This window comes from Aythya ferina (assembly GCF_964211825.1).
Source record: "Aythya ferina genome assembly, chromosome: 11".
NCBI classification, from domain to species: domain Eukaryota; kingdom Metazoa; phylum Chordata; class Aves; order Anseriformes; family Anatidae; genus Aythya; species Aythya ferina.
Genome location: NC_140307.1, coordinates 14,653,152 through 14,676,469, shown reverse-complemented (window position 1 = coordinate 14,676,469; position 23,318 = coordinate 14,653,152). Strand labels below are relative to the sequence as shown.

Genomic DNA, 23,318 nt, shown 5'->3' with positions numbered 1-23,318 from the left:
ATTTGTCATTTTCTGAAAGTAAAATTCATATTCAACTCTGTTTAATTTGGGAATTAAACAGACCTTACCACGTTTTCTTTAGATGTTTAATCCCTTTCACAGTACGGATTGTAATGCACATCAAAGGTACAGGGAAGATCACAGAGTGGTTCAAATACCATTTTTTCTCTTGAAGAGCTTGGACAAGACTGGTGTTCACTAGTGTCTTCCCAGAGTAGGATTCCCTGCATTTAACAGGTTCTGACTTTCTGATGCTCAAGTCTTTGACAACATACATGGTGTTGCAGAGTGAATGCCTCAGCTAGGTAACAGGGTTGATACTGTTGATTTTTCTTATGCTTAGTCTACGAAATGCACCAATAGTAGTGATTTGTTACAATGGAACAGACTGCTGGTCCAGCTACACCAGTATCTTGCTTCAGTTAATAGTAATCATCATTAAGTGAGCCTGCAGATAAATTCTCTGTTAATTTTAGCATAATTTGCCTGTAAGAAACCACCATCTTCTTCCTTATTAATTGGTGGCTGATTCACTATTTCTGGGTGAGCCTCTTTTAGACTTGAAATTTTCATCTTTGTTTTCCAGTTTGTCTGTTACCTCTAAAGAAAAAATCAGTCGTTGAAGGTAGGGTTGATTCTCATTTGTTCCATCTGATTATTTTTGGTCCTTTTCTACTTCTTAATTCTTTTATTTTGCTTGTTTTCTCTTCATATTTTTGCAGTCATACTATCCTCATGATGTCATAGTCTAAGAGCAATAGTATGAGGCTTTTTCACTTTTCACTACTGGAGAATCATTCTTTGTTTAGAAGAACAGTCTCTAGTAAGACACGGCCCTGCTAACTGCTGCCCAGATTTTATTGTATGGTGTGTGCATGTTCTGTTGGCTTTGCAGCCTGGTAGTTTGGCTGCAGGTGAATATCTAAACATCCTAAGATGTTTAGACTGCTGCTACTTCATTGCCCCAGCAATATCTTAATATCTGTCTTCTGAGCTTGTATCTTGAAAGCGCTTTGAGGACTTTCCTAAATAGGCTTTGCTACTCCTCCCCGTAACATGAAAACTGGAAACCTGATAAGTATTTTCATTACAGTGTTGAAGGCGGGGAATCATCTGTGAAGCAATGAGATCTTTATTTATTAAGCAAGTTTTGGCTGTCATATTTCCTTTAAATAGTTGCTTTTTTGCTTTTTTTGCTTTTTTTTTTTTTTTTTTTTTTTTTTTTTTTTTTGAGCTTGGAATTTTTTTGTTTCCCTTCTCTGGGCAGTTGTGTCTTGCAGCGCAGCCACCTGTTGACCCTTGTTCTGTAAATATGCCACTGGCTGTTAAATAACAACCTCCCAAATTCATTTTTGAACAAGAAAATCAGTTTAGCTACTAAAAACTACATGTTTCAGTAATACTGGAAAGAACACTTTAAGGAAAATGGTGCTGTAGATGTAGTACAGCAACTGAGAGCATTGCTGTACCCGCACTATTCTGTTGGTATGTTCTTCGTGCTACTTTGCAGGCACGTGCCTTCAAACATAAGTGTCTTTAGCAGTCAATAAGAGTTCCCTGCTGTTAACTTTCAGCAGTTTGTCCTTTTTTTCCCCAAGATGAATCAAATCTGGATGTCTTTTTCTGCAGGACTCTGTGTGATATGTTTGATATATTAGGTTGTTATTTAATCCAACTATATATCAAACATATTCCTACAGTGTCCTGCCCTGTCTCCGGGGGTTTTAACATAGTAGAATGCAATATGGAGGAGTACATTCGCTCTCAAGCAGGCTTAGAAGACTTCCTGCAGACTCCTAATGTAATCCAACTTTAAATATATACACGAAGTGTTCCTCTATCAGTAGATGTGCTCATGGAGGGACTTGTAAGTTATGTAGGTCTTTTTATGATAGCAAGCAGCAGCTATGCCAAGAATTGACTTTCACTGAAATGGTTGTGTTTTCCATGCTCAGTGCACTAACACTACCCATATTGGTTTTCTCTTTATGAAATAGAAGATGAGAGCTGCTTCAAAAGAAAATGGTTTGTCTTTTGTAATTCTTTCTAATGTTTAGCAATCTCACTGGGGGTTTATTTGTTCTTCTATTAATCATGACTTTATGCTACCCCTCATAATGGAGATTCTCTAGAAAACTGGCTAAAAGACAGTACAAAAACAAGGATTTTTTTATCAATGGCACAATCAACTTCTTCAGGATATTTTATATTACAGAATGTGTAGCTAGCCTAATCATTTTGGCTTTTCTGTTCTGGTGACCTTGTTTTCCAACTGACCTTTCCCATACATAGGCAGTAATTAGTAGCTTATTAGTTTAAAGTTATGGAGAGAGTGGTTCTGGTCTTCATGGTGGCAAATTGAGGAAGGAGAAGCTAATCACTTCTCTCAGATTTGTGATTTAAAAAAAATATATATAAATAGCTCTCTGAAGTAACTGAAGTCTTATAATGCAAAATATTCTGCCAAATATCACACCATTGTTGCGAACTTTGTTCATGAAGGCTGTGAACAGACACAGGTTTTGAGAACACTGATGAGTGTGAACCTACCATGACACAGTCTTCAATAACAGGAATTAGGACAACAATAACTGCTCTTGTAGGGCTTTCAGTCTTGGACTTTGGCATGTACTTATTGCTAAGGAATACTCTTAGGTGGGTACAGGCAGGTAAATATACCCACAGTGCTGAATAGGCATTGTGTCTACTTCATTTCAGACATAAGCATCCAGCCATTAGATATAATACCTGAGAATGCTGAAGGAAAACTACAGGGAATTACTAGAAAACAAGTTGTTAGAGAAGATGAAAACTCAACAGAATTTATACAGTTTGAGTGCTGTGTAAGGCCAGTTCAAAAATCATTTCTTCACAGAGGATATCTACTGTCAATAGATTATTATTTTTCCCATAAATCAAAGGAGTTGTGAGATGACAGGAAATGTAGGATTTGGAAGTTTGAGAAACTCAGTGTAATTACCATTTAGATATAAAATTGGTTATGATGTTACATTGCAAGCATAGTCAAAAATACAGGTGGGACATGAGTTACTCGCTTTACGAAGACTTTTCTTATCATATTTCTGTTAGAAAGACATACACTTCAGTTGATGACATTAGCCCAACAGCAACACAAGACAAATATTTTTCTTTGCATTAGGTGGCTCTTCCTAATGGTTAAGAAAGAATTTTAGGTGCCAAACAACTTCATCTGCACATCAGCTTTTATTTTTCAGATTATTAAGTTTTTCTGCTCTCCATGGACAATGCAGTTTCATCTTCTGGACTTTGTTTTAGTTTTATACGGTGGCAATTACATGAAATGTTGTAGGATTAAGGCACCACCTGATTTGCAAATTTATAACTAATTGTCACTACCTATTTATTATTTAATGATTGACTAATATTACATCAGATAGTAGTAACAGCAGAACAAAACATGCATGAAATTTACATGGATGCACTTAAAAAAAAACTGAGCATTTGATCTGCAAGGCTTAACTCTTCAGTTCACATAGCTTGTGTTCCTAGTTATTTGACACAACAATGTGATGGTTGCATAAGTTGGACGAAACCTTTATTTCAAAAGCTTCATCTCACAAAGTGGTCTCTTGTGGTATTGTATCCACTAGTCCTACTGGTCATACTGTGTTGGATTCTGGTAGGTTTGTGATTTAATCACAATCAAAAGAAATTGTATTGGTTTATTTTGCGTGTGTATGTATATATATATATGTATATGTATATATATATATACAGAACAACAACCAATCATAACCATTTATCTATCTATTTTGTTAACCATTCAGGAGACTAGTAAGATGCTTAAATGAATAAGCATTTTTAGTGCGTGTCTAAGTGATTAGCAAGTCAAGGAAGGTTTTTATTTTTTTATGGCACAACAGATTTCCCTTTCAAATAGCAGGAAACTTCATTAGGAACAGTTGATCTGTCTATTCGCACATGCCTGTTGAAAGACATGTATGGATGATTGAATTGTTCCAGACAGACCTTTGGACCCTTGTATCTCCCAGATGACTAAAGTGGACTACTGCACAGTGCTGCTCTCTATGTAATGGCAGCTCTTACTAAAAGATGCTAAATCTATGTGTTTGCTTAGTTTCTATTACACTTCTTAGTACAGGTGAATGGGATACTATATGGCTACTACTGTACCTTTTTTAATGCCTTATGTATTTAAGTATTTAGAAAACCCTCCTGTTTCATTTAGTGATTCTGGAAGCCAGTATTGTAACACTACAGAGATGATTTTGATATGTAAAGGCAAGAATTTCTTTTCAGACTTGCAGGTTTCTGAAGGTAGTTTTGAGTATCCCTGATGGAGTGTAATGTATTAGAAAGTTTAAGGCAGCTTTTGAAATACCTCATGTGATACTCAATTTCACATGTGATCAGCCACAAGAGTGTTTTAATATTTAAGATCATTTATGTTGATTTTTAGCTGTAGACCAGATGAAACTCCTTTGCAGAAAACAACGTTGTACCTCTTTTTTAATGTACTGGTTGGTTTCAAAATCTTGTTTCAGCTTACATATGTTGTGGATCTTCAAAATGCAACTTCTTTCTGGTGAATAATGTGTGGCATTGTTCTTTCTTGGTTATAGCAAGCAGATGAGACTCTGGATTTTGAAGAACAGATCCTGGAAGCAGCTAAATCCATTGCTGCTGCTACCAGTGCCCTCGTGAAGTCAGCTTCAGCAGCACAGAGAGAACTGGTGGCACAGGGAAAGGTGGGTAAACAGGAAAAGTAGCAACAGTGTTGAGGAGATGTATTGAAACTGCATCTAGTCTCTTAACTGTTCTGTGTTGAAAGAGTACAAAAGAAGCTGAGGAATGGACTAGTAAAAAAGTAAATCTTTTAATTCCTTGTCCAGAATACATGGCCCAGGCCTGGATCTGCTTAAAATAATGCTTCTAATTTAAGTCTAGCAACTGTAATCAAGTAGTTGGCTTCTTCAAAGGTTTCAGTTGCAGAGAGGTTGTGGGGTCTTTTTCATTTCATGAAGAGATGTGATTCAAGCTAGTAATGTAGAGTCCCTTTGTCACAGCCTGGGGGTCCAAACCCAAACATCACAGTATACAATGCCATTGTGGACAGGAATAGCAAAGAGCCTCACTAGTTGTTCCCTCAGTGTTTTGTTGTCTAATCCAATGGGGACACAGGCCTGCATGCAAATTGAGTACATTCAAGTGGACATGCTTGTAAATACCAATGAAACAGTGCTAATAACATGCCATTATCCTTTTGGTCTTGTTAGAACTGAACTCTTTGTAATCCATTTCATATCTGTCACTGTCTTTTTTTTCCTGTTAATATAATTTGAAATGTAAAATTTGAATGGGTATGTTGCTTGTGAGAACAATTTGTTTATAGGATCATTGTTGTTGTATAGTTATGGTTTCTAATTTCATCTAAGTCTTTATTCTGAGCAGACTGCATCATGGATCCTGTTACAAAAGAGTTTCTGTCTACTTAAACTGTAATTCCTGTGGAACTTTTTGCTTTAGTTCCAGCAGGAATACAACACACTTGTTTTGGAACAATAGCAATGCAATTGTTTGAAAAGACCCTCTATAAGCTGTAGCTATTGAACTTTCTGATAACACATAAAACCTATTAATTCCTATTGAAATTGACTGTGGAAACAGTCCCCCAGTGACAGTTTTGACCTACCTTACTGTTTCATGTAGACTATTGAGCAGTCTACTTTTATGTGATAAGACCTGTTCTTAGTTTCATTATATATATACAGCTTGCTTTACTTTCCTCACCACCAGCACTATAGAGTTATAAATTGTGTACGGGTGTGAGCCCTGCATATCTGTCTGGTAGTTATGGATTATTTGCTCTCTCAAATATGTTTCCATTTGAATCTTTCAGACTGAGGCTAATGTCACTTGCATGCTTTCTATCCAAGTTCAGAAAATCGCTAAAAAACACCTTTATCTGTCTATTCAAGGAAAGCCATAGTCTACTATTCTAACAGAAGCACACCTGTCAAATGCAGTACCATAACAGCAGATTTGTTCAGCCTGCTTTACTGAATTTAGTCGTTTTGCTTTATCTTTCATTATTCTATGGTGACTTGCTGTAAGATCATCAAGTTTTTGCATTGAATGGCCTTTACTGATAATTGCCTGCCTGCTAGGATCTCATCTCTTGAGCCAGCAGACAATGCAGTGATCTCTAAGGAAAGAAATTAATCCTAGCCAAAATGAAAATGTTATGAAAAAAACCTTCGGAATTGTTTATGCAAGTTCCTCTCATGATACACAAATAAATAAGGCCATAAGATATTTCTGACACAAGGAAGTGACAACCCTTTCTCCTTCTCTCCTTTCTGTCTTTACTAATTACTTGTTTTTAGATAATTGTCACTTCAGGTTATCCTCAGACACGTATGCACCTCTACCTTCAGATTAGTCAGCAATATGGGAAGCTGGCTCCTAAAATTGTTGGAATTCTTGCCCATATTGAATGGCTCCAACCTGCCTGCTGGGAGGATTTAGTTGCTGATGCTGAAGGAAGTGTTTTGCTTTTGCAAGAAACTTTCTGAGGCATGTGATATGGATGCTGGTACATAGGAAGGAAGGACAAGTTTGATCTGTTCCACATCTGTCTCTTCAGTACTGAAGAGTAATGACTACTGATTTCTCACTGACCTTTTAGTTGGTCTGAAGGCAATGGGAAATACTAAGACAACTGCATGGATATATGTGAACCAGGTACATTCTTGTCCCACTTAAATTTCCCACATTACATGGTAAAAGCTGTGAAAATAACTTAAAGGGAAAACTGGCACGATATTACAGTTGAAGAAATTTTACTTGAAATTATTTTATAGCAATTTCTGCAGAACAGATGAAGTCTGTGAAGTTGGATCTGATCTACCTTATTTTACCACACCTGCCTGTATATTCTCCCCCTGTTCCCCTCTCTCCCACACACACTCTGGACACCAATGTCTATAACGCTTTATTTATGGACTACTTCAAATGATTTTTCTGGGAATGCTTAGGCAAGAAAACTTGGAAACTTTACAAATTCAGGAACTCTAGCATATTCTGTTGTATAACTGAATTCTCTCATAATGTTACAACGGTGTCACCATATCCATGCGTAAGGATTCAGTTCTGATCCCTGGGATCCTCATTATGCACAAATCCCCGTTTCCATTTCTTTTAAAACATAGCAAGGTTCTGGACCATGTTTACATTTCACATCTTCCAACTATTGTCCCCAAAACTCCCAAACCCAGGCAAACTGGGGGTTGGTGACCAACTATAAGCTTTTATTTCTGGTTTTTCATTTGAAATGGGAAGAAAACTGTTTCTTGGTTGTTGCCAGTACTGCTGATGCTATGGACTCAGCAGCAGCAGTGAACCATGCAGAAAAATGGGATGCTTTCCTCAAATGCTATTACTAGAGTCAAAGGCAGTCAGGGGACATCCCTGGGGAGCTTTCTGTTTTGTACCCTTCCATAATGCCAGAATCAGAACAAATTCAGAAATCATGTAAATCCAAATGTGTTGTGGAGACAGAAATAACTTGTTTGAGAGGTCCAGAGTTAATGAGCAACTGCTTAGTGTTGCTTAGGCCAAAGTCTCTGCTGCAACGGGTATTACTGTGGGGTTTCTAAATGTGTTTCAAGGTGGGGCAATTCAAGCAGCATAGCAAGTTGGACACCACCACACAGCAGGCAGATGTGTGCTGGAAGCACACTTAGTGATAACTAACTTCCAAACTTACAAGTGGATTTTGTGCTCCTTTATGTGTTGTGCTCAGTAACAGCTGCAGATGTCCTTTTTCACTGATCTAAATCAAAGACAAAACAGCTGTATTTTCTGTTGCACTGTAAGCCATCTCTGAACTGTTTTTTCAGGTTGGAGCAATCCCTGCAAATGCAGCTGATGATGGACAGTGGTCTCAGGGACTTATTTCCGCTGTGAGTAACTACTTGTCTTTTTTGTTAGTCCTTAACGTATCAGGCAAACTAGTACTTTCTCTGCAGAAATAATATCCTGTGAGAACACACAGTGACTTTCTTTACTAACTCCTAGGCCCGAATGGTGGCAGCTGCAACCAGCAATCTCTGTGAAGCAGCTAATGCCTCAGTACAAGGCCACGCTAGTGAGGAGAAGCTCATCTCATCTGCAAAACAAGTTGCAGCTTCTACAGCACAACTTCTTGTGGCTTGCAAAGTAAAGGCTGATCATGACTCTGAAGCCATGAGGAGGCTACAGGTACTTGTTTTCTTCATTACTGAAAACCCACAGCAATGCTGTGTCAACACTGTTTTAGCACTGCTGAACAAATCCAGAATTTCTGGACATTTCTTGAATTTCCAGACTTATACTCACTTTTTCTTGTGGGATTCTGGGGGACTTCGGTTCATTAAGGATGAAGTAGTGGTGCATTTCTTATTACTCAGCAGTAACTAAATCTCACTTCATTGTTTGTTTTATTCTTCATTTTTGAAAGATGTTGAGAGATGCAAACATTGACTAGTCTTTGCCTAGCCTGGTTTAGATGCAATATTCATAGGTGTATACTTCTTATCAATTACAGGAATACATGATCTGAGAAAGTTTGTGTGTATTTTTACAGCAACTGAGTGTAGTGAGTTTCTCTGCAATTATTCTGTGTTCAGTTAGGCCTCCAGTGAGAATCAATCAGAGAATCATTTAGGTTGGAAAAGACCTCTCAGATCATCAAGTCCAACCATTAATTAGCACTGCCAAATCCACCACTAAACCGTGTCTCTAAGCACCACATCCACACATCTTTAAATACCTCCAGGGACAGTCACTTAGCTACTTCCCCAGGCAGCCTGGTACAACCACTTCAGTGAAGAAATTTTGACTAGTATCCAACCTAAACCTCCCCTGCTGCAACTTGAGGCTGTTTCCTCTTGTCCTATCACTCATTGCTTGGGAGAAGAGACCAACCTCCACCCTGCTACAACCTCCTCTGATGTAGTTGTAGAGAGTGATAAGGTCTCCCCTGCACTTTTTTTTCTCTAGGCTAAACAACCCCAGTTCCTTCAGCCATTCTGCCTAAGACTTGTTCTCTAGACCCTTCACCAGCTTTATTGCCCCTCTTTGGACACACTCCAGCACCTGGATGTTGTTGCAAGCCAGGATGCTGTTGGCCTTCTTAGACACCTGAGCATGCTGCTAGCACATACTCAGCCAGCTATCAACCAATACCCTCAGACCCTTTTCTGCCAGGCAGCTTTCTAGACACTCTTCCCCTAGCCTGTAGCGTTGCATGAGCTTGCAAACTATTAAGAAGGCTTAACTTGGTTGCACATGAGTATTATTCTGACCTGTGCAACATTATGCATATGTTCAATGAAGCATTTGCTTCACAGCCAGGGATGTGGTCAGTTTCAGATTTTCTTTGTTTCTAGGTGTCAAGAGACCCCAGTTGTGAACAGAAATTTTCTGAAATGGAGAGTCATTGTCAGACCAAAAAAATAAATAAATAAATAATTAATTAAAAAAAAAAATTGGATGCAACACCTCAACCTAAGTCCATTTGTCCATTTTAACACTTTTAAATGAAACTGGTTCATTTTTACATTACATATCCCTTTCATGTTTAGCTTGTCTGAACTGCTACTGAATTTAGCATTGTGTTATGAGGGGTAAAGTCTTTCCTGGAGCTTTGTTTGAGGGTGTTTATTTAAAAATGGCTACAGCCTCTTCTGACTTCCAATCCTGCAGGCTCAGCCTGGAATGTGAGAACTATTTCAGCTCCTTTTTTTTCACACCAATATCTAGTATCTGGTGACAGTGGAATTTCCTCTTTTTCAATTTTTACCACAGATACTGCTAATGGATGCTTATATTATAAGCTGTCCAATATAACAACTAGCATATGGATAGGTAGAATCAAGTCTAGCAGAAATACGTGACTGAGTAGCTGTCTGAGCAAGAGGAACTGATATTGTCATTTTTTCAACATAGAAAAATGGGTTAAGTATTTAGGAAGAAAAAATAAATGTATGAGGGTATGAGACGTGTTTGTTTCCACAGAAAGCAGTGGCATGTTAATGTTATCCGTAGGGATGAGATGGTTTTAGTGCTTCAATGTGGATTCATGTGGACTGGCTTTGTCATGGGTCTGTGGGGGAGGTATCAGTAACTGGAAGATAGTTCCAACTGTAACTCAACCTTTACTTTCATATCCAAATGCCAAGATGGGTTTCAATGAATTTTAAATGCAGAACAAAGAATAGAAACAGGAACAAAATCATGTACTAGAGGCTGTGTTTTCTCAGCTCTGCCAGGAAATTCAGGGTACTCAGTCACTGTAGGCAAATATTATTAAATAGCCTTGGAATGTGAAAAGTTGGAAGGGAATGTGAAAAGGAGACAAGTCTAAGCATGGGTTGAAAGTGAACTTTGCCACTTTATTAAGCTTTACATTAGTCTCAAAATGAATAATGAAGGGAAAAGCAGTTTGCACTTGGAAGTAATGTCCTTTATCATAGCAAAAACAGTGAGTTGATGTCTACCAAATATTTTTACTGGTAGATTTGCCAAATCTACTATGGTTTTTCAGCTGGCTTTTCCCCCAGCACAAATGATTTTATATAGCTTTAATCAGTAGTCTAGGTACAGGAGTTTGAGTATATTATTTTTCTCTTTTCTAGCCCCACAAACAGCTGCAAGCTTTGGGAAAAGGCATTTGAACTGCATTTCCCATGAATGCTGGCTTGGAATGCACTGTTAGGGAGTCTTTTCCAAAACCTAAGGAAATAAGTGAAAATGTTTCCATTTGCTTTGGATCAGGTCCAGACTAGGCAAAGCAAATTTCAAATGACTTGTTTTTTGGGTCGTTTCAGGTGGAAAAAGAGTTAAGTTGAAAGGGAGGTGATATTTGAGATATGGAATAGGACAAGAGGGGATTTAAGAGCTGGTCCATGTGGCTTCCCTTCCTGCTGCCTGTGTGCCTCCGGCATGTCAGTACAGGCTGTCTTGGCCAGTGGCCTCTGTGGGAACAAATGTTCTCAAAACATAACACCCCGGGGACATCGGGAGCCATGGAACAGAGAATGGTCTTCTTATTCTCTCTTTCTTCCTGTCACAACACTGCAAGTATCTGCCTTCTCTCTGCAGTCTGTGATAACATTTCTGTGTGTTGATGTTGTTGACTGATCTGCTGTATGAGCAGGAGTTAGTGTGAGATGTTACGCTACTGGATCAGATCAAAAGTTCACTAACCCTATGTAAACTTTTCGAGTCTTGTTGGTCAATAGATTAAGCTTTACCTACATCTGCCCCAACCTCCTCATGCTCATCATTCCATGCAGCAGGAATATCTCAGTGACATGCAAATCCACTCCTGTAGCTAAAAGGTGTTTAAAATTTAGTTTGCAGGATAAACATCTTCCCAGTCCCAGGGTTCAAGTACGGGATTAGGAGATTTAACCATTCACATCCTTCCCTTCACGAAGTATTCAATTACTCTTGAGAGTACTTGATAAAAAGTAATGCCATACAGGATTGCAGAAGCAAGTTTGAGTAGTGATAAAGTCACATCAATTTTAAAAGATGTTCCTTCTGGTATCTCAACTAAATTCTTCACAGGTGTTTCTCTTGCACAGAAGGTAGAAATATCTTTGGTGTTCTGCCCCATTTCATAAAGTTGTTTCTTTGCTAAAGCACTTAAAAGGTGGTCCCCAAACGTGTTTCAGTATTTGTATGTACAACTGAGTAGCACGTAAATAGATAAGTCTCCCAGTCAGTCTCTCAGAATGAGTGACCTATGACGCCTCTTAGCTCTAAGTCCACAGCAGCCCAGAAGTTTCTTTTCTTGCCTCTGTTCTGACATTGATGATTAGATAGGTGGGAAGGAGGAGGATTCCAGTAAGAGCCAAGAAGTAGGCATAGGTCAAATCTTTGGTGTATCAACCAAGTTGAAATACAAAATATCAGACGCATGTGTTATCTGGGACAAATTTTAAGAACCGCCAGTGATATATCAAAAATCTCATTTACACCTCCATGTGCAGTACCTCTTAAACCATGGGCTACTCTTTTAGAGTCAGCTTTTCATGATTGTCACCAGCTCTTAGTACATTAGAGCAAATTCAGTGCCAGATCATATGATGCTGAGCGCTATGCTAGTCAGCTGTCTGCACACGGTGTTTCCTAGTAAATGGCCTTCACGACCTGAGTGCTCCAAAACAAGGTGTCAGCTCCACCTTTTAGCTCTAGTAGAAAAGATTGATTTTGATCAAAGCTTAGATTTTTGGAAGGATTAGTTTTCTTTTCACTGGAAAGAAACAAAAAAGGATGCCTTCCTGTGAAGGTAAGCAAAAATGTTTTAGTTTTGGTGCTCAGAAGAATCAATGCTACAATTATGCATTTTTGTTATTACTGAATTTTCTCTGTCTTTTCTCAAGGCCGCAGGAAATGCTGTCAAGCGAGCATCAGACAATCTTGTCAGGGCGGCTCAAAAAGCAGCATTTGGAAAAGCGGAGGATGACGACGTTGTAGTCAAAACAAAGTTTGTGGGTGGAATTGCTCAGGTTGGTACGATCACCAGTAACTGAAGTGGAGAAAAACTGTCATGGAAACATAGCATAGCATTACAATGTTCACGTTGTATTTCTGACTGGACAAAGCTACATAGAGATCTATGATAAATCACTTGCCTCGGTTAAGTAACTGCTGACATAACAGCAACATGAAATGCTCTAGTATGACTACATTTCTTTATTGAGTGGTTACCATAAGAGCAGTTACAGTTGTCCAATATCTTGTCAATTTTCATCCTGATTAAATTAATGGCTCTTTTCAAACTTCTATTATGCAGTTTAAATATCCCCAAGTCCTAATGGAACACCAGTTTTGTGTGTATATCATCAAAGACAAAGTGTGAGAGATAAGAAATGATGACATTTCATTATATTGACCTTACTAAATATGGTGAAATAATAACAAAGATTTCAAGGCTCTGATGTTATACCAAATTCTGGATTCACTGTTATGAATAAGAAGAAACAGCATCAACTGAGGTTACCATTGAACATACTGTAACATGTCAATTTCTGTAGTACTGTCATTTCTCCTTCGGCATTTCAAAATGCAGGAAAATACTTTGGTTCCATGCAGCAATGAGTATGCAATTCTACTGTCACACAAACAATATGTTAAGAGACGGTGTTTGTCTAATTTTTGCTAATTGGACAGTGAATATTGGAGGAGCACAGCATTCTAAAATCCAACTTGGATGTATGGTAAAACTGCTAGAAGATACTTTTTTTTTTTTAATCCTCTATATGTAACAAGTGGGAATCTGGGAAACATTTGAGCAATTCCTGCTGAAGACATTGAAACTTCGGTGGGTAATGCTGGGGGCCCTTTCTGTGACTGGTGCCGTAGAAAAAGAAAGATGGATTTACAGACAATATTTCTTGCTATCCTAATTCATGCTTCTTTTTTCTAGATCATTGCAGCCCAAGAAGAAATGCTGAAGAAGGAAAGAGAGCTGGAAGAGGCAAGGAAAAAACTAGCTCAGATCCGCCAACAGCAATACAAATTTCTACCCACAGAGCTGAGAGAAGATGAGGGTTAACCTGCTGAGATGTTCTTCTTTCCTTTTTCTCTCTTTTTTTTTTTCCTTTTAAAGAAATAAGCTAAAGGGGGACAGTACAGTGAGAACTGGTCTGACAACATTCTGGTATGCCAAGCACTTACCTAAATAAACTGCTTATCATATCTTTGGATGAGCAGAGGGCAATAAACACTTGTTCTTTGTCATCTGGTCAGATGAGGTGCATGATGATCAAATAATGGTACAGTATTAAGTTCATTCCTGTTCCTTCCTGGACTTGCATCTCAGGACAAAATATTTTACTTTTTATTGAAGATGCTAAATCAGTATTATTGTCACTTTCCTGATGCTTGACATAATTATTGTTCCTTGACTTGTTATAAAAACTTGTTATAAAACATTCACAGTATTAATAGGAAAACAGTCAAGAAATCATGCATGTGATAAATATCACATGAGCTGGTGGCTCTCTCCCTACCCTTGTAATGAGAAGATAAAGTCAGAAAAAGGTATGTCTTGAGTGGGAAAGATGCACGTATGTGGGTTTGAAGAAGATGCCTGGCCTCTTTCAGTGTTATATAGCTGGTTCATCCCAAAACTGGAGGAAGTATCACTGCACCTGTTTGCACTAGTGTTATTAGTCCTTACCTGATACCAACAAGCTTCTGCTTGTACAGTATTATGGTTCACAAAATGTGGCAATAGCCATTCTTTAGAGAGCGCAGAAAACAAAGAAATGGAAACCTTGTCACTGCCTCAATTATAGCAGGTTCATGAAGGAAGATGCTGTTTGAATTATATACCTCTAATGTGTGACTACTTTTACAGTATTATACACACATACACATGCTCTCACATTGGACTGAATAGTTTGTGTTCTGTTTTGTAATTGAAATTATCTGGTTTGTACTGTGGGATTTCTGTTAGAATGTATGTTAGTTAAAAAGGGAAATACCCAGTACAATGAAAGACTATCACAACTCTTGCTATTCTTTTAATAATTGTAATTATTTTGTTTTGAAACCAGTGGGTGTCGTAGGAGAAAAGAATAAGTGATTTACAAGTAGACCCCTCCTGTAATGTAAATAATAAAGATCTGGACTCTAGGGAGTTTATTTTCATACTTGGTGTTGATGAAAATGTACTCACCAAAGAATTGCAGAGAAGGAATAGCAGCAGTCTGAGCAGCAATCTTTGTCTTCAGCTGCAGAAAGGTACTGTATGTTCTCAATATCTCTGTTGTGACCTAAACAATAGCAACATGGGTAGAGTGAGTAAAAATTCTACCTTTTATCCTGTCAAAGAAGGAACATGAACCACAGCAACTTTAACTAGCAAAAGATAAACTGACTAACTGCAGAAACACCATCCCTCTTAACAGCAATTTCCAACATACCTACACCTCCACTCAAGCCTTCTTAATAATGTCAAGTCTACTTAGGTCAAAGGATGATGCCACTACAGTGCTTCTGAAGGCTGTGCTGTCATTTAGATACCTGTAAAGTACCTCCAACTGAGCCTATTATGTTATATGCAGACTCATCTAGTCAACATTGTTGCAGAAATACTTGTCTTGTAGACTCAGAAGTAACCCCTAGTGGTAGGTTTACCAGTTTAGATAGTGCTAACTCATTTAAGTTACTTGCATGACATATAATTAACAGGAATTTTGTCACACTAGTGTTAAATATATAGGAAAAATGATTACAAAAATAATAAATATTAATGTGTACAAATGTTTTCTTTTTGTTGTTGTTAGTCTCTTCTCTGGTACTGAAATATTTCAGACAATAGAATTGTTGGAGAATCCATGCTGATGAGAGGGGATAAAAGGGAAATCCCAGATAGAATCATTGATTATTGACAGATGTGCTATGATTGTGTAAGCTTTTGTGCATACACAACCCTTATTGTTAGAGACGCAATTCTAAGTTCTGTATTATACAATTCAGCACAATTGTATTTTTTTTTTTCCACTCAACTTTTACACAGTGAATTCAGTGAGTGGTGTAGTGTCACAGAATCTCAATGTTAAGAATTCCTACACACACAAAAAGCCTTCATGCAAAGTTTTAGGTCAAAAGGTAAAAAAAGGTAAATCACTATTACTGTTGTAAGACCTAAATACAGACAGCTCTAACTGATAGGGATTTTCTGATGATGATGGTGGGCCAAGCTTCTTTGCAATCTCTCTCATGAAAGATGTTCCTATCTTTTTTGGAAAAATCTGCAAGACAAATTTGTTGTTGTTCCCCTTTCAGCCTATTTTTATCCCATTATTTAGTCTCATTAAAACAAGAAAAAAAGATGGTGCTGTCCTTAGTACCTTGCCATTATTCTACCTTAGATATATATAATAATGTTGTAATGTATTTTGGTCAAAATGGTATTTGCCAGTTTGAAAGAAGCCACAAGCCTGGTCAAGTTCAACTTTATGCAGAAAATGCATAGCTAGAAAATTTTATCAGTTCATAGATGGAAAGAGCCTGCTCAAATTGTGTTCCAGATAAAGTTGCTTGGGAAGTCCATTTCAGCATAGTTATTTTGATGCCTCTATATTCCTGATTTAATGCTCGCTCTCTCTCATTTGACAGAAAGTATTGTTCTTTTTCTCCTCAGCTATGTGCTCCACAGAGGAACCACAGTCAGCTAAGTAACTGAATAGAACAATTCAAGGAGTATTTTTTTTTTTTTTACTGTGAACTTTGGGTCTTGATTTGGGAAACATTCAGAGGATATAAGCACATTCGAGGCATTCTATTTCAATTTATTCTTGATGTTATAATTTGCAGTACCACTGAAGTCCACATGTGAACATCTGTGGAGTCAGGATCTAGTCCATGCATTTATTTCTCATGGAAACTTGCAGCAGTAAGTGACAAGTTGGGGTAAGGGATGGAAGTTAGTTAATAGGGACAACAGATGTTTACTTTGTATTGTTAACTTGTGACATGGTAAATGGGCTCTGTTGTATCTCACCCTTCTTCATGTGGATTTCACTTTAAAGAGTTGTATGCAAATTAAAAGCAAAATGCCTCAAAGTTGTTTGTGTACAAATAGTCTAGTGTTGTTTTCCCTAACTGTCCAGAAAATAACTCAAATGGAACATTTTATAATGTCTAAGTTTTTCCTTTGCTACATCAGAAGCTTCAAAGTAAGAAAAGGTTTAAAACAAAAATTGAGGGCTAGACTCTTGTTTTGTCTGTCCCTTCCCCTTGACTTTCTGCATCTTCATTAACTAATTCCTAGTGAAGGAATGGATAATTGTTGTAGAAACCTCCTCACTCTAAATGTGTTTAGCTCATGAGCAAATTTTTGGCTCTCAATCAGACCAAACTGATAAGATGTTTACCTCAGGAGTATGTCATCCATCATCATTAAATTTATCCCCCTCCACTTAGTTTTTTTAAACTATAGTTTTGGATATTTTTTTGACTTGCGCTGTAATTGTTGTCCTTACATAAGTGCATAATAATTAACAGTTTATCGCCCATATTTGTCGTGATTCCTGGAACCTGTCTTTCAGTACTTACACTAGTGTAAGTTAAACATGTTGTAGTTGTACCTGTTAATGGAAGAACATATATCTGTGGCACAAAGTTTGATGCCACATGCAGAAACTTAGATTGTTTGAGATGCTAGTCTGTTACAGATGTCTCTTTCGTTTGACCTTAGTATCTGTGGTGAAGTCTGATTAAAAAAAAAAAAAAATCAGAGGTGACAGTTGCACAGACTGGATCAGGCTCATGAGCTACTTTACTGTTAACATGTTAACTCTGTCCTTGGGCACCAAGCATCATTCACCGGAGAACAATACAGGTGTCACTAAGTGCATGAAGCACGGGGTAAAGCTACCTGGGGGTATTTCCAACTAAGAAGCATCATTACGGCTTTCATCAGGATGGTCATGGGGACAGATGCACCTCCAAACTTATTCTGCTTTGGAGGACCTGGTACTGAGGCACAACAACATTCATTTCTTCAGTAGCTGCTAGTTCTGATACTTCTGGGCAGAACATAGACTATGTCAATTGCTTGGTGCTTGCTGTCCTTGTTTTCAGTGTAGCATCGTTGTAGTATGTGTTGAAAAGATCCTAGCCACGACCCTGGAGACTCTAGGGAAGTTATTTTTTTCTGCTTGCCCAGTAATGCCTGAAGACTTTAAGACTAAACTATGTTGTTTTCTTTTTTTACATGCTTCGATCCCTTTTGACCTTAACACTTCTTACAAGTTGTTTTGTTTTGTTTTTCCCTTTCCCTTTTGTTCCAAGCATTTATGAGAGCTGGTCTTTCATCCTCAATTATCTCCTAACAATATATTACCAAGTTTTCCACCGATCAGCTCTTTCTAGCATTGCTTAGGACAAATACTAATACGTTGGATTTATCCACTCTTAGTTTGGATAATGGAAGTCTTATATATCAGATCTGATTTTATTTCCCTACTGATTATTTTATGTAAGTATATTTACTTATTTAAAAAATGGATAGCATGGGCTGGTGACTACTTGGTGTCCTGAAGTGTCCACCACAAGAGTTTATCCCAGGTGAAGTGGTTTTCTTTTTTTCTGTTACCCATAACTGCTATGCCTATAAAGTCAAAATCTATTTATTAAAAGTGTTAGGTGGAACATGAAGTTCATAACTTCAGAACTACTGAACATGAAAATTCCCTCACAGTACAGTCAATTGTTGATTTAGCAGTCTCAGAAGTGTTTTGAAGTCTGTGGAGAAGATTGCATGAAGACAGAAAAAGTTGGCTATTTCCTTAATACAATTCTTACTTCTAAACTGCTGGATTTAATAATATCAGTTGGAATTTGTAAATCCACACAGATCAATATTCAGTACTTTCTGAGCTGTTAGTATAATCTTTCTGTTCTGAAATAATTATCTGTAGCATGTTTTGTCTTCTCTGAATATGGTTCACAACCAATCTTTTTGCTGTTTTTTTGTATTTTGTAAGGTGCAACTGATCAAGTACAAAGATGAAAACAGAGGTTTGTTCCAGCATTATAGTTGGTGATATTTCGATTCAAATTGCATTGCATATTTTAATTTATCGAATAAAGTGTTTACTTGAACATAAGTAAGCAAACTGTTGACCTGATTAAGAATAAGACTGGTTAGTCAGGAACTACATAGATCAGTAGTGGACATATCCAGGAAAGGGTTAATATTTATATCCCATTTAGTCACTAACTGGTTTACATTATTTTATTTTATTTTTTTTTATATTAAAGTTTCTGTATTCTGTCAGCTCCAGAGAAGGGTTGTGAGGCATTGGAACAGGCTGCCCAGGGAAGTGGTGGAGTCACCATCCCTGGAAGTCTTCAAAAGACGCTTAGATGTACAGCTTAGGGATATGGTTTAGTGGAGGGCTGTTAGCGTTAGGTTGGAGGTTGGACTCGATGACCTTGAGGTCTCTTCCAACCTAGAAAATTCTGTGATTCTGTGATTCTGTGAAATCAAATGCATTCTTTTCCTGTAACTATATAGCAGAGGGACTAAAACAGTGATTGTGATTGGTGCCAAGAACAACCCTGTCTTTCACTGCCAATGCTTTAGACAAACATCCTGTCTTCCAGAGTTGAAATTAATCTGCAAGAGTTTGTGCTCAGTGCCTTGGCTTTGCCCCATGCAAAGGCTTCTGGTAAGGCATTAGCCTCAGTTCTCTTCCAGCTTTTACTTAATGCTTCATTTTTTGTCTTTTTCTACAAGAGAAGTGACAGCTTTAGGACTTCGGCCCAAAGCTCTTGCAGGTTATTTAAATCAGCCTCTTGCTTTATCAAAGCTGCCTGCAAAATATGAAAATCCTGAGGCACTGAAGCCTTTTATTGTGACACTTTATCCACAGAACCAGTTTTGAAGTTTACTTACAAATGCCTTTAGTCATCTGCAGCTCTCATCCATGTGAGAGACATTAACAGCACCACACTAATGACTCCTGTCTGTCTGCAGTTACTTACTTTTTGCCTTTGGCTATATAAGGATGAGAATTTTCTCGTCTAAAGATCCATCTTTTGTTTTCATTTTTAACAGTAAGGGAGTTGAAATGACACTGTATTTCTAAAATAGCACCATTTCTCTAGATCCAGCCTGAGGATTATATTTAGTTATAGTTCTATGTAAATTGTTGCCAGTACTGTAAAAAAAAAAAAAAAAAAAAAAAAAAGGCATATGTGGCAAAGCTGGTGTGAGACATCTAGTAGCTGCTCAAGCACATATTAAATGCTTGTACTTGCGACAGTTTTGTATATTTTACTGGGGGGAGGAAGTTCATTGCTTTACTTAACAATTCAAAGATTACTAGATTTTAAATGTAGAGAGTTAAAGCAATACAGTCACTGTGGGAATATTTGGGTTATGATCTAAGACAGAGGCATATTAGGAAACAAAATGAGTTTGTTCTTCAAGCCTAGACTGAACTTTCGTCTCATGAAATCACTGGAGACTTCAGCTAAATGTTTATTTCTCTTCTTTCTTTTTTTTTTTTTTTTTTCTTGTAATTGTTTTTGCCTGCATCTGTTTTTGCCTGCTCACATCTACTTGTGGTTGGCTTTTTTCCCTGCAAGTCAGTATGTTTTAGTATGTGGAGCTTTAGTCACAGTTGTGTCTATCTGGGGAGAAACTAGGGCTCTTAGCTTAGAGATTTATTATCAAAATCAGAACCAATATATATTCTGAATTAAGAACAAATCTATCAGTGGTTTTTATTAAAACTGCCATTACTGACAAAAGACGCTCAATCCTGAAATTCACAAAATTGCATTATAGGAACAGAATTTGTCCCCTCCTCTGTGGTCATGAACTTGAATAATCACATTCTCATTAATAGATTTGAAATGAATAGGGTTCAAGCAACCCACGCATTGTAGGAGTATCTCTTATGAGGAGTGTTAGGAAACAAATTGAATATATTCGTCAAACCAAGCCCCAAATTTTGCTTTACGAAATCGATAGTGTTTTCAGCTAAATGTTTGAGTGTCCACCTGCAGCCTAAGTTTGAGCATGTTTCTTTTTGCCTTAGAAAAATTAAATGAGAACTTCAGCATGAATGTGTTACAGATCTTACATATTTTGCTGATCTCTTCTGCCCCAGGACTGTGTTAATGAGACATTATTTCACATACCAAAATTGTGGGGAGAAAAAAACAAACAAGTTCAAACAGAAGACCTCAAAAGAACAGCTTCATAGATCATTTCATTGTCCGTTGTGTTTGGCTTACAGTACCATTATCATCCTCTATCATTTGGTGATAATAAAGGCTATTTAGGGTAATTTTCTAGCCCAACCACTTCTGTGACATGTCTGTGATGCCTCCCGATCCTGTAACCCTTCAATTCAAGCCACAGGCCACAAAGAGAATTTTCTGGTTAACGTCTTTGATTGTTCAGGAGTCATCTCTGATCTCTTCCAAATCATGTGAGTGGCTCTTTATTACATGTACAAATCAGTCGTATTTTGGTTTGCTCAAGATCTTGAGAAGAGGCTAGATGCAAAAATTTCTCGAGGAGTTTCCTATTCCACTGGAATATGCTGAGCATCTCCTAGACTAAATGACTTGTAAAACAACCCAGGCTGCCAGTGCATTCATTCCAGAAGAGGTCAGACTCTATTCAGATCTTCTTCACTATCCATGAGGGTAACAGCCACTAGACAGAGAACCTTCAATCTATAGTCCCTTTTCAAATGTATTTGCTAGCAGCAGAGTTCACGCTGGTCCCCAAGTAGATTTATGAGTAAATTTATAATGTCAGTAGATGAAGATAAGAGGTATTCCTTTGCATTTTGTTGTTTCATGTTCTTGTTCCTCCCTGCTTAGCACTTTGGATGGTTTCTAATGTACTAGTAACCTTTTGAGTGTAGGGAGAAATACTGGATAGAGAATAAGAAGTTGCGTACTGCTTTCTTTGGGGTTGTAAAGCAGGCACAGGTTAAGAAGAAGCTTTGGATTTTATAAAGAGGTCTCTAGGTCTGGTGGGTTACCTTAATACAGTGGAATTGAGTTGCCAGCACAGCTTTGGATGTGTGCAAAGGTGTACTGAAAATGTGTCTGAAGAGGAGCCAAACATCAGACCACAGAAAAGTCAAACTTCCGTGTTGGAGAAGAGAACTTCACCATGAGCAAGAGCAAGGTGAAAGCATGAGATAACAGCTTTGCACCCTTCTATCAACACTATAAAAGATATTGCTTCATCTGTGTTGTTTTGCAAAAAGGAAACGATAAGGATTTGGGGGGGGACATACTTGGATTTTCCTGTAAAAGGTAGATGCTGACACAAATCTCAGGGCCAGGAAGTGCTGTGATACCTTTATATTCCTAGAGAAACTCTGAAAATACATAAATTAAGACAGAAAAAAAGTATTTGATTTTTTTTTTCCAGATTTTTGCTTCCAGGCAGGGACTACTATCTGTAGTTGCTCCCTGCTGGTCAAAATTAACCATGGAATTCATACAGCAAATGTTGCTGTCCTCTGAGCGCTAGTGTTGTGCGATGCTGCGATGGCCTTGTTCTGGTAACAAGTTTCCTTAAGTGTTGAAGGAGTAAGTCAGACCTGCAGTAACACTATTGATGGTGAAAGGGCACTCGTCTGCTGAATTACAGGATCGTGTTTAAAATAAGGTAAGCTGAGATGTTGTTTTGGTCCCTTTTGATCTTGCAGGCAAGTAGGTGGTGGCTTTTGAGACTTCCATGCATTTCTGAGAGTCAAGGCCACCTTCGAAGTTCAAACAGAAACACATGATATAACTGGGGCCTGTTGAAAGCCATGACTTCATTTCTTGGAACTTTAACAGCTGTATAGCTCAAAGACAAATAACTCATCCCTGGTTGGTCCCTCAAATAACACAGACATCCAGAAAATGTCTGGCTTTTTTTTTTTCCCTACTATTTGGCATCAAATTCTTCTGATTTTGTTCCCTTCTAGACTGAGAACAGACCATTCTTAATGTTGCAGTCCTACGGAGTAAACCTGCATCCTGCTGAAGGTTTATTTCCACACCTATTATACAGTCCCTGGAAAACTCTACTAATTTAGCAACATTTGTCCAGTCTCATGTGCAACCCATTCCATCAGCAGCGAGTTCCTGTTGTTTCATTTGTTTCTTAAAGAAAAGGACATATATTTGCTTGAAACCCTCTTGGCAGCTCTTCAGGCCAACTGCTTCCACAGAGCTCCAGTAGCTCTGTAATGAAGCTAGCTCCCCCGGAACTCATTCCAGGTGCCAGTGCTGAATGCCCTGATTTTTTTTTTTCCTGCAGAATCCCCTCGGTGAATAGAAATATTGAGCTGGCAAAGCACAGCATTTCTAAGGGCGTAAATTCTGAAATTGAAGGGAAAGAAAAGTCTGCTGTGGGAGTGAAGGGGAGACATGTTTAAGCTTCAGAGTCTCACAGAGGATATGACTGCATAAAAACAGCAAGAAGGTAAGTGCAGAGTTGGGACATAGGGAGCTATTTAAATTCAGAACACTGTTATCGTAAGAACAATTGGTATGTACCGGTCCTGAATAAGTTTAGGCAGGAAGAGAATTCATGGCCATGAGAGCAAGGAAATTCTGGACTAGTCTTTAAGTATGGCTAGAGGGGAGTAGCAATCAACCTGCTTGTGACATCAAGACTGAGAAACAGGCTTATACAATCACAAAGGATTTGGCCTCAGGGCCCTTCTGCTTTTGTCCCTTACAAATTGTCACTGAAATGTGTGATGGGAACCCAGTGC

At 38.0% G+C, this 23,318-nt stretch overlaps 1 protein-coding gene across 4 annotated transcripts in view; it reads left to right on the top strand.

The window, feature by feature from the left end:
- The window catches only part of TLN2 (talin 2), a 222,685-nt gene extending 206,786 nt beyond the window's left edge, over positions 1-15,899 (top strand). For all 4 annotated transcript variants that reach the window (XM_084531652.1, XM_084531655.1, XM_084531653.1 and 1 more), the window contains 5 exons: positions 4,626-4,751; positions 7,905-7,967; positions 8,083-8,265; positions 12,438-12,563; positions 13,484-15,899. In XM_084531652.1, coding sequence (XP_084387778.1) covers positions 4,626-4,751; positions 7,905-7,967; positions 8,083-8,265; positions 12,438-12,563; positions 13,484-13,612 — 627 coding nt within the window. In that variant the 3' untranslated portion in view covers positions 13,613-15,899. The remainder of the gene's footprint in view (positions 1-4,625; positions 4,752-7,904; positions 7,968-8,082; positions 8,266-12,437; positions 12,564-13,483) is intronic.
- The last annotated feature ends 7,419 nt before the right edge of the window (positions 15,900-23,318 follow it).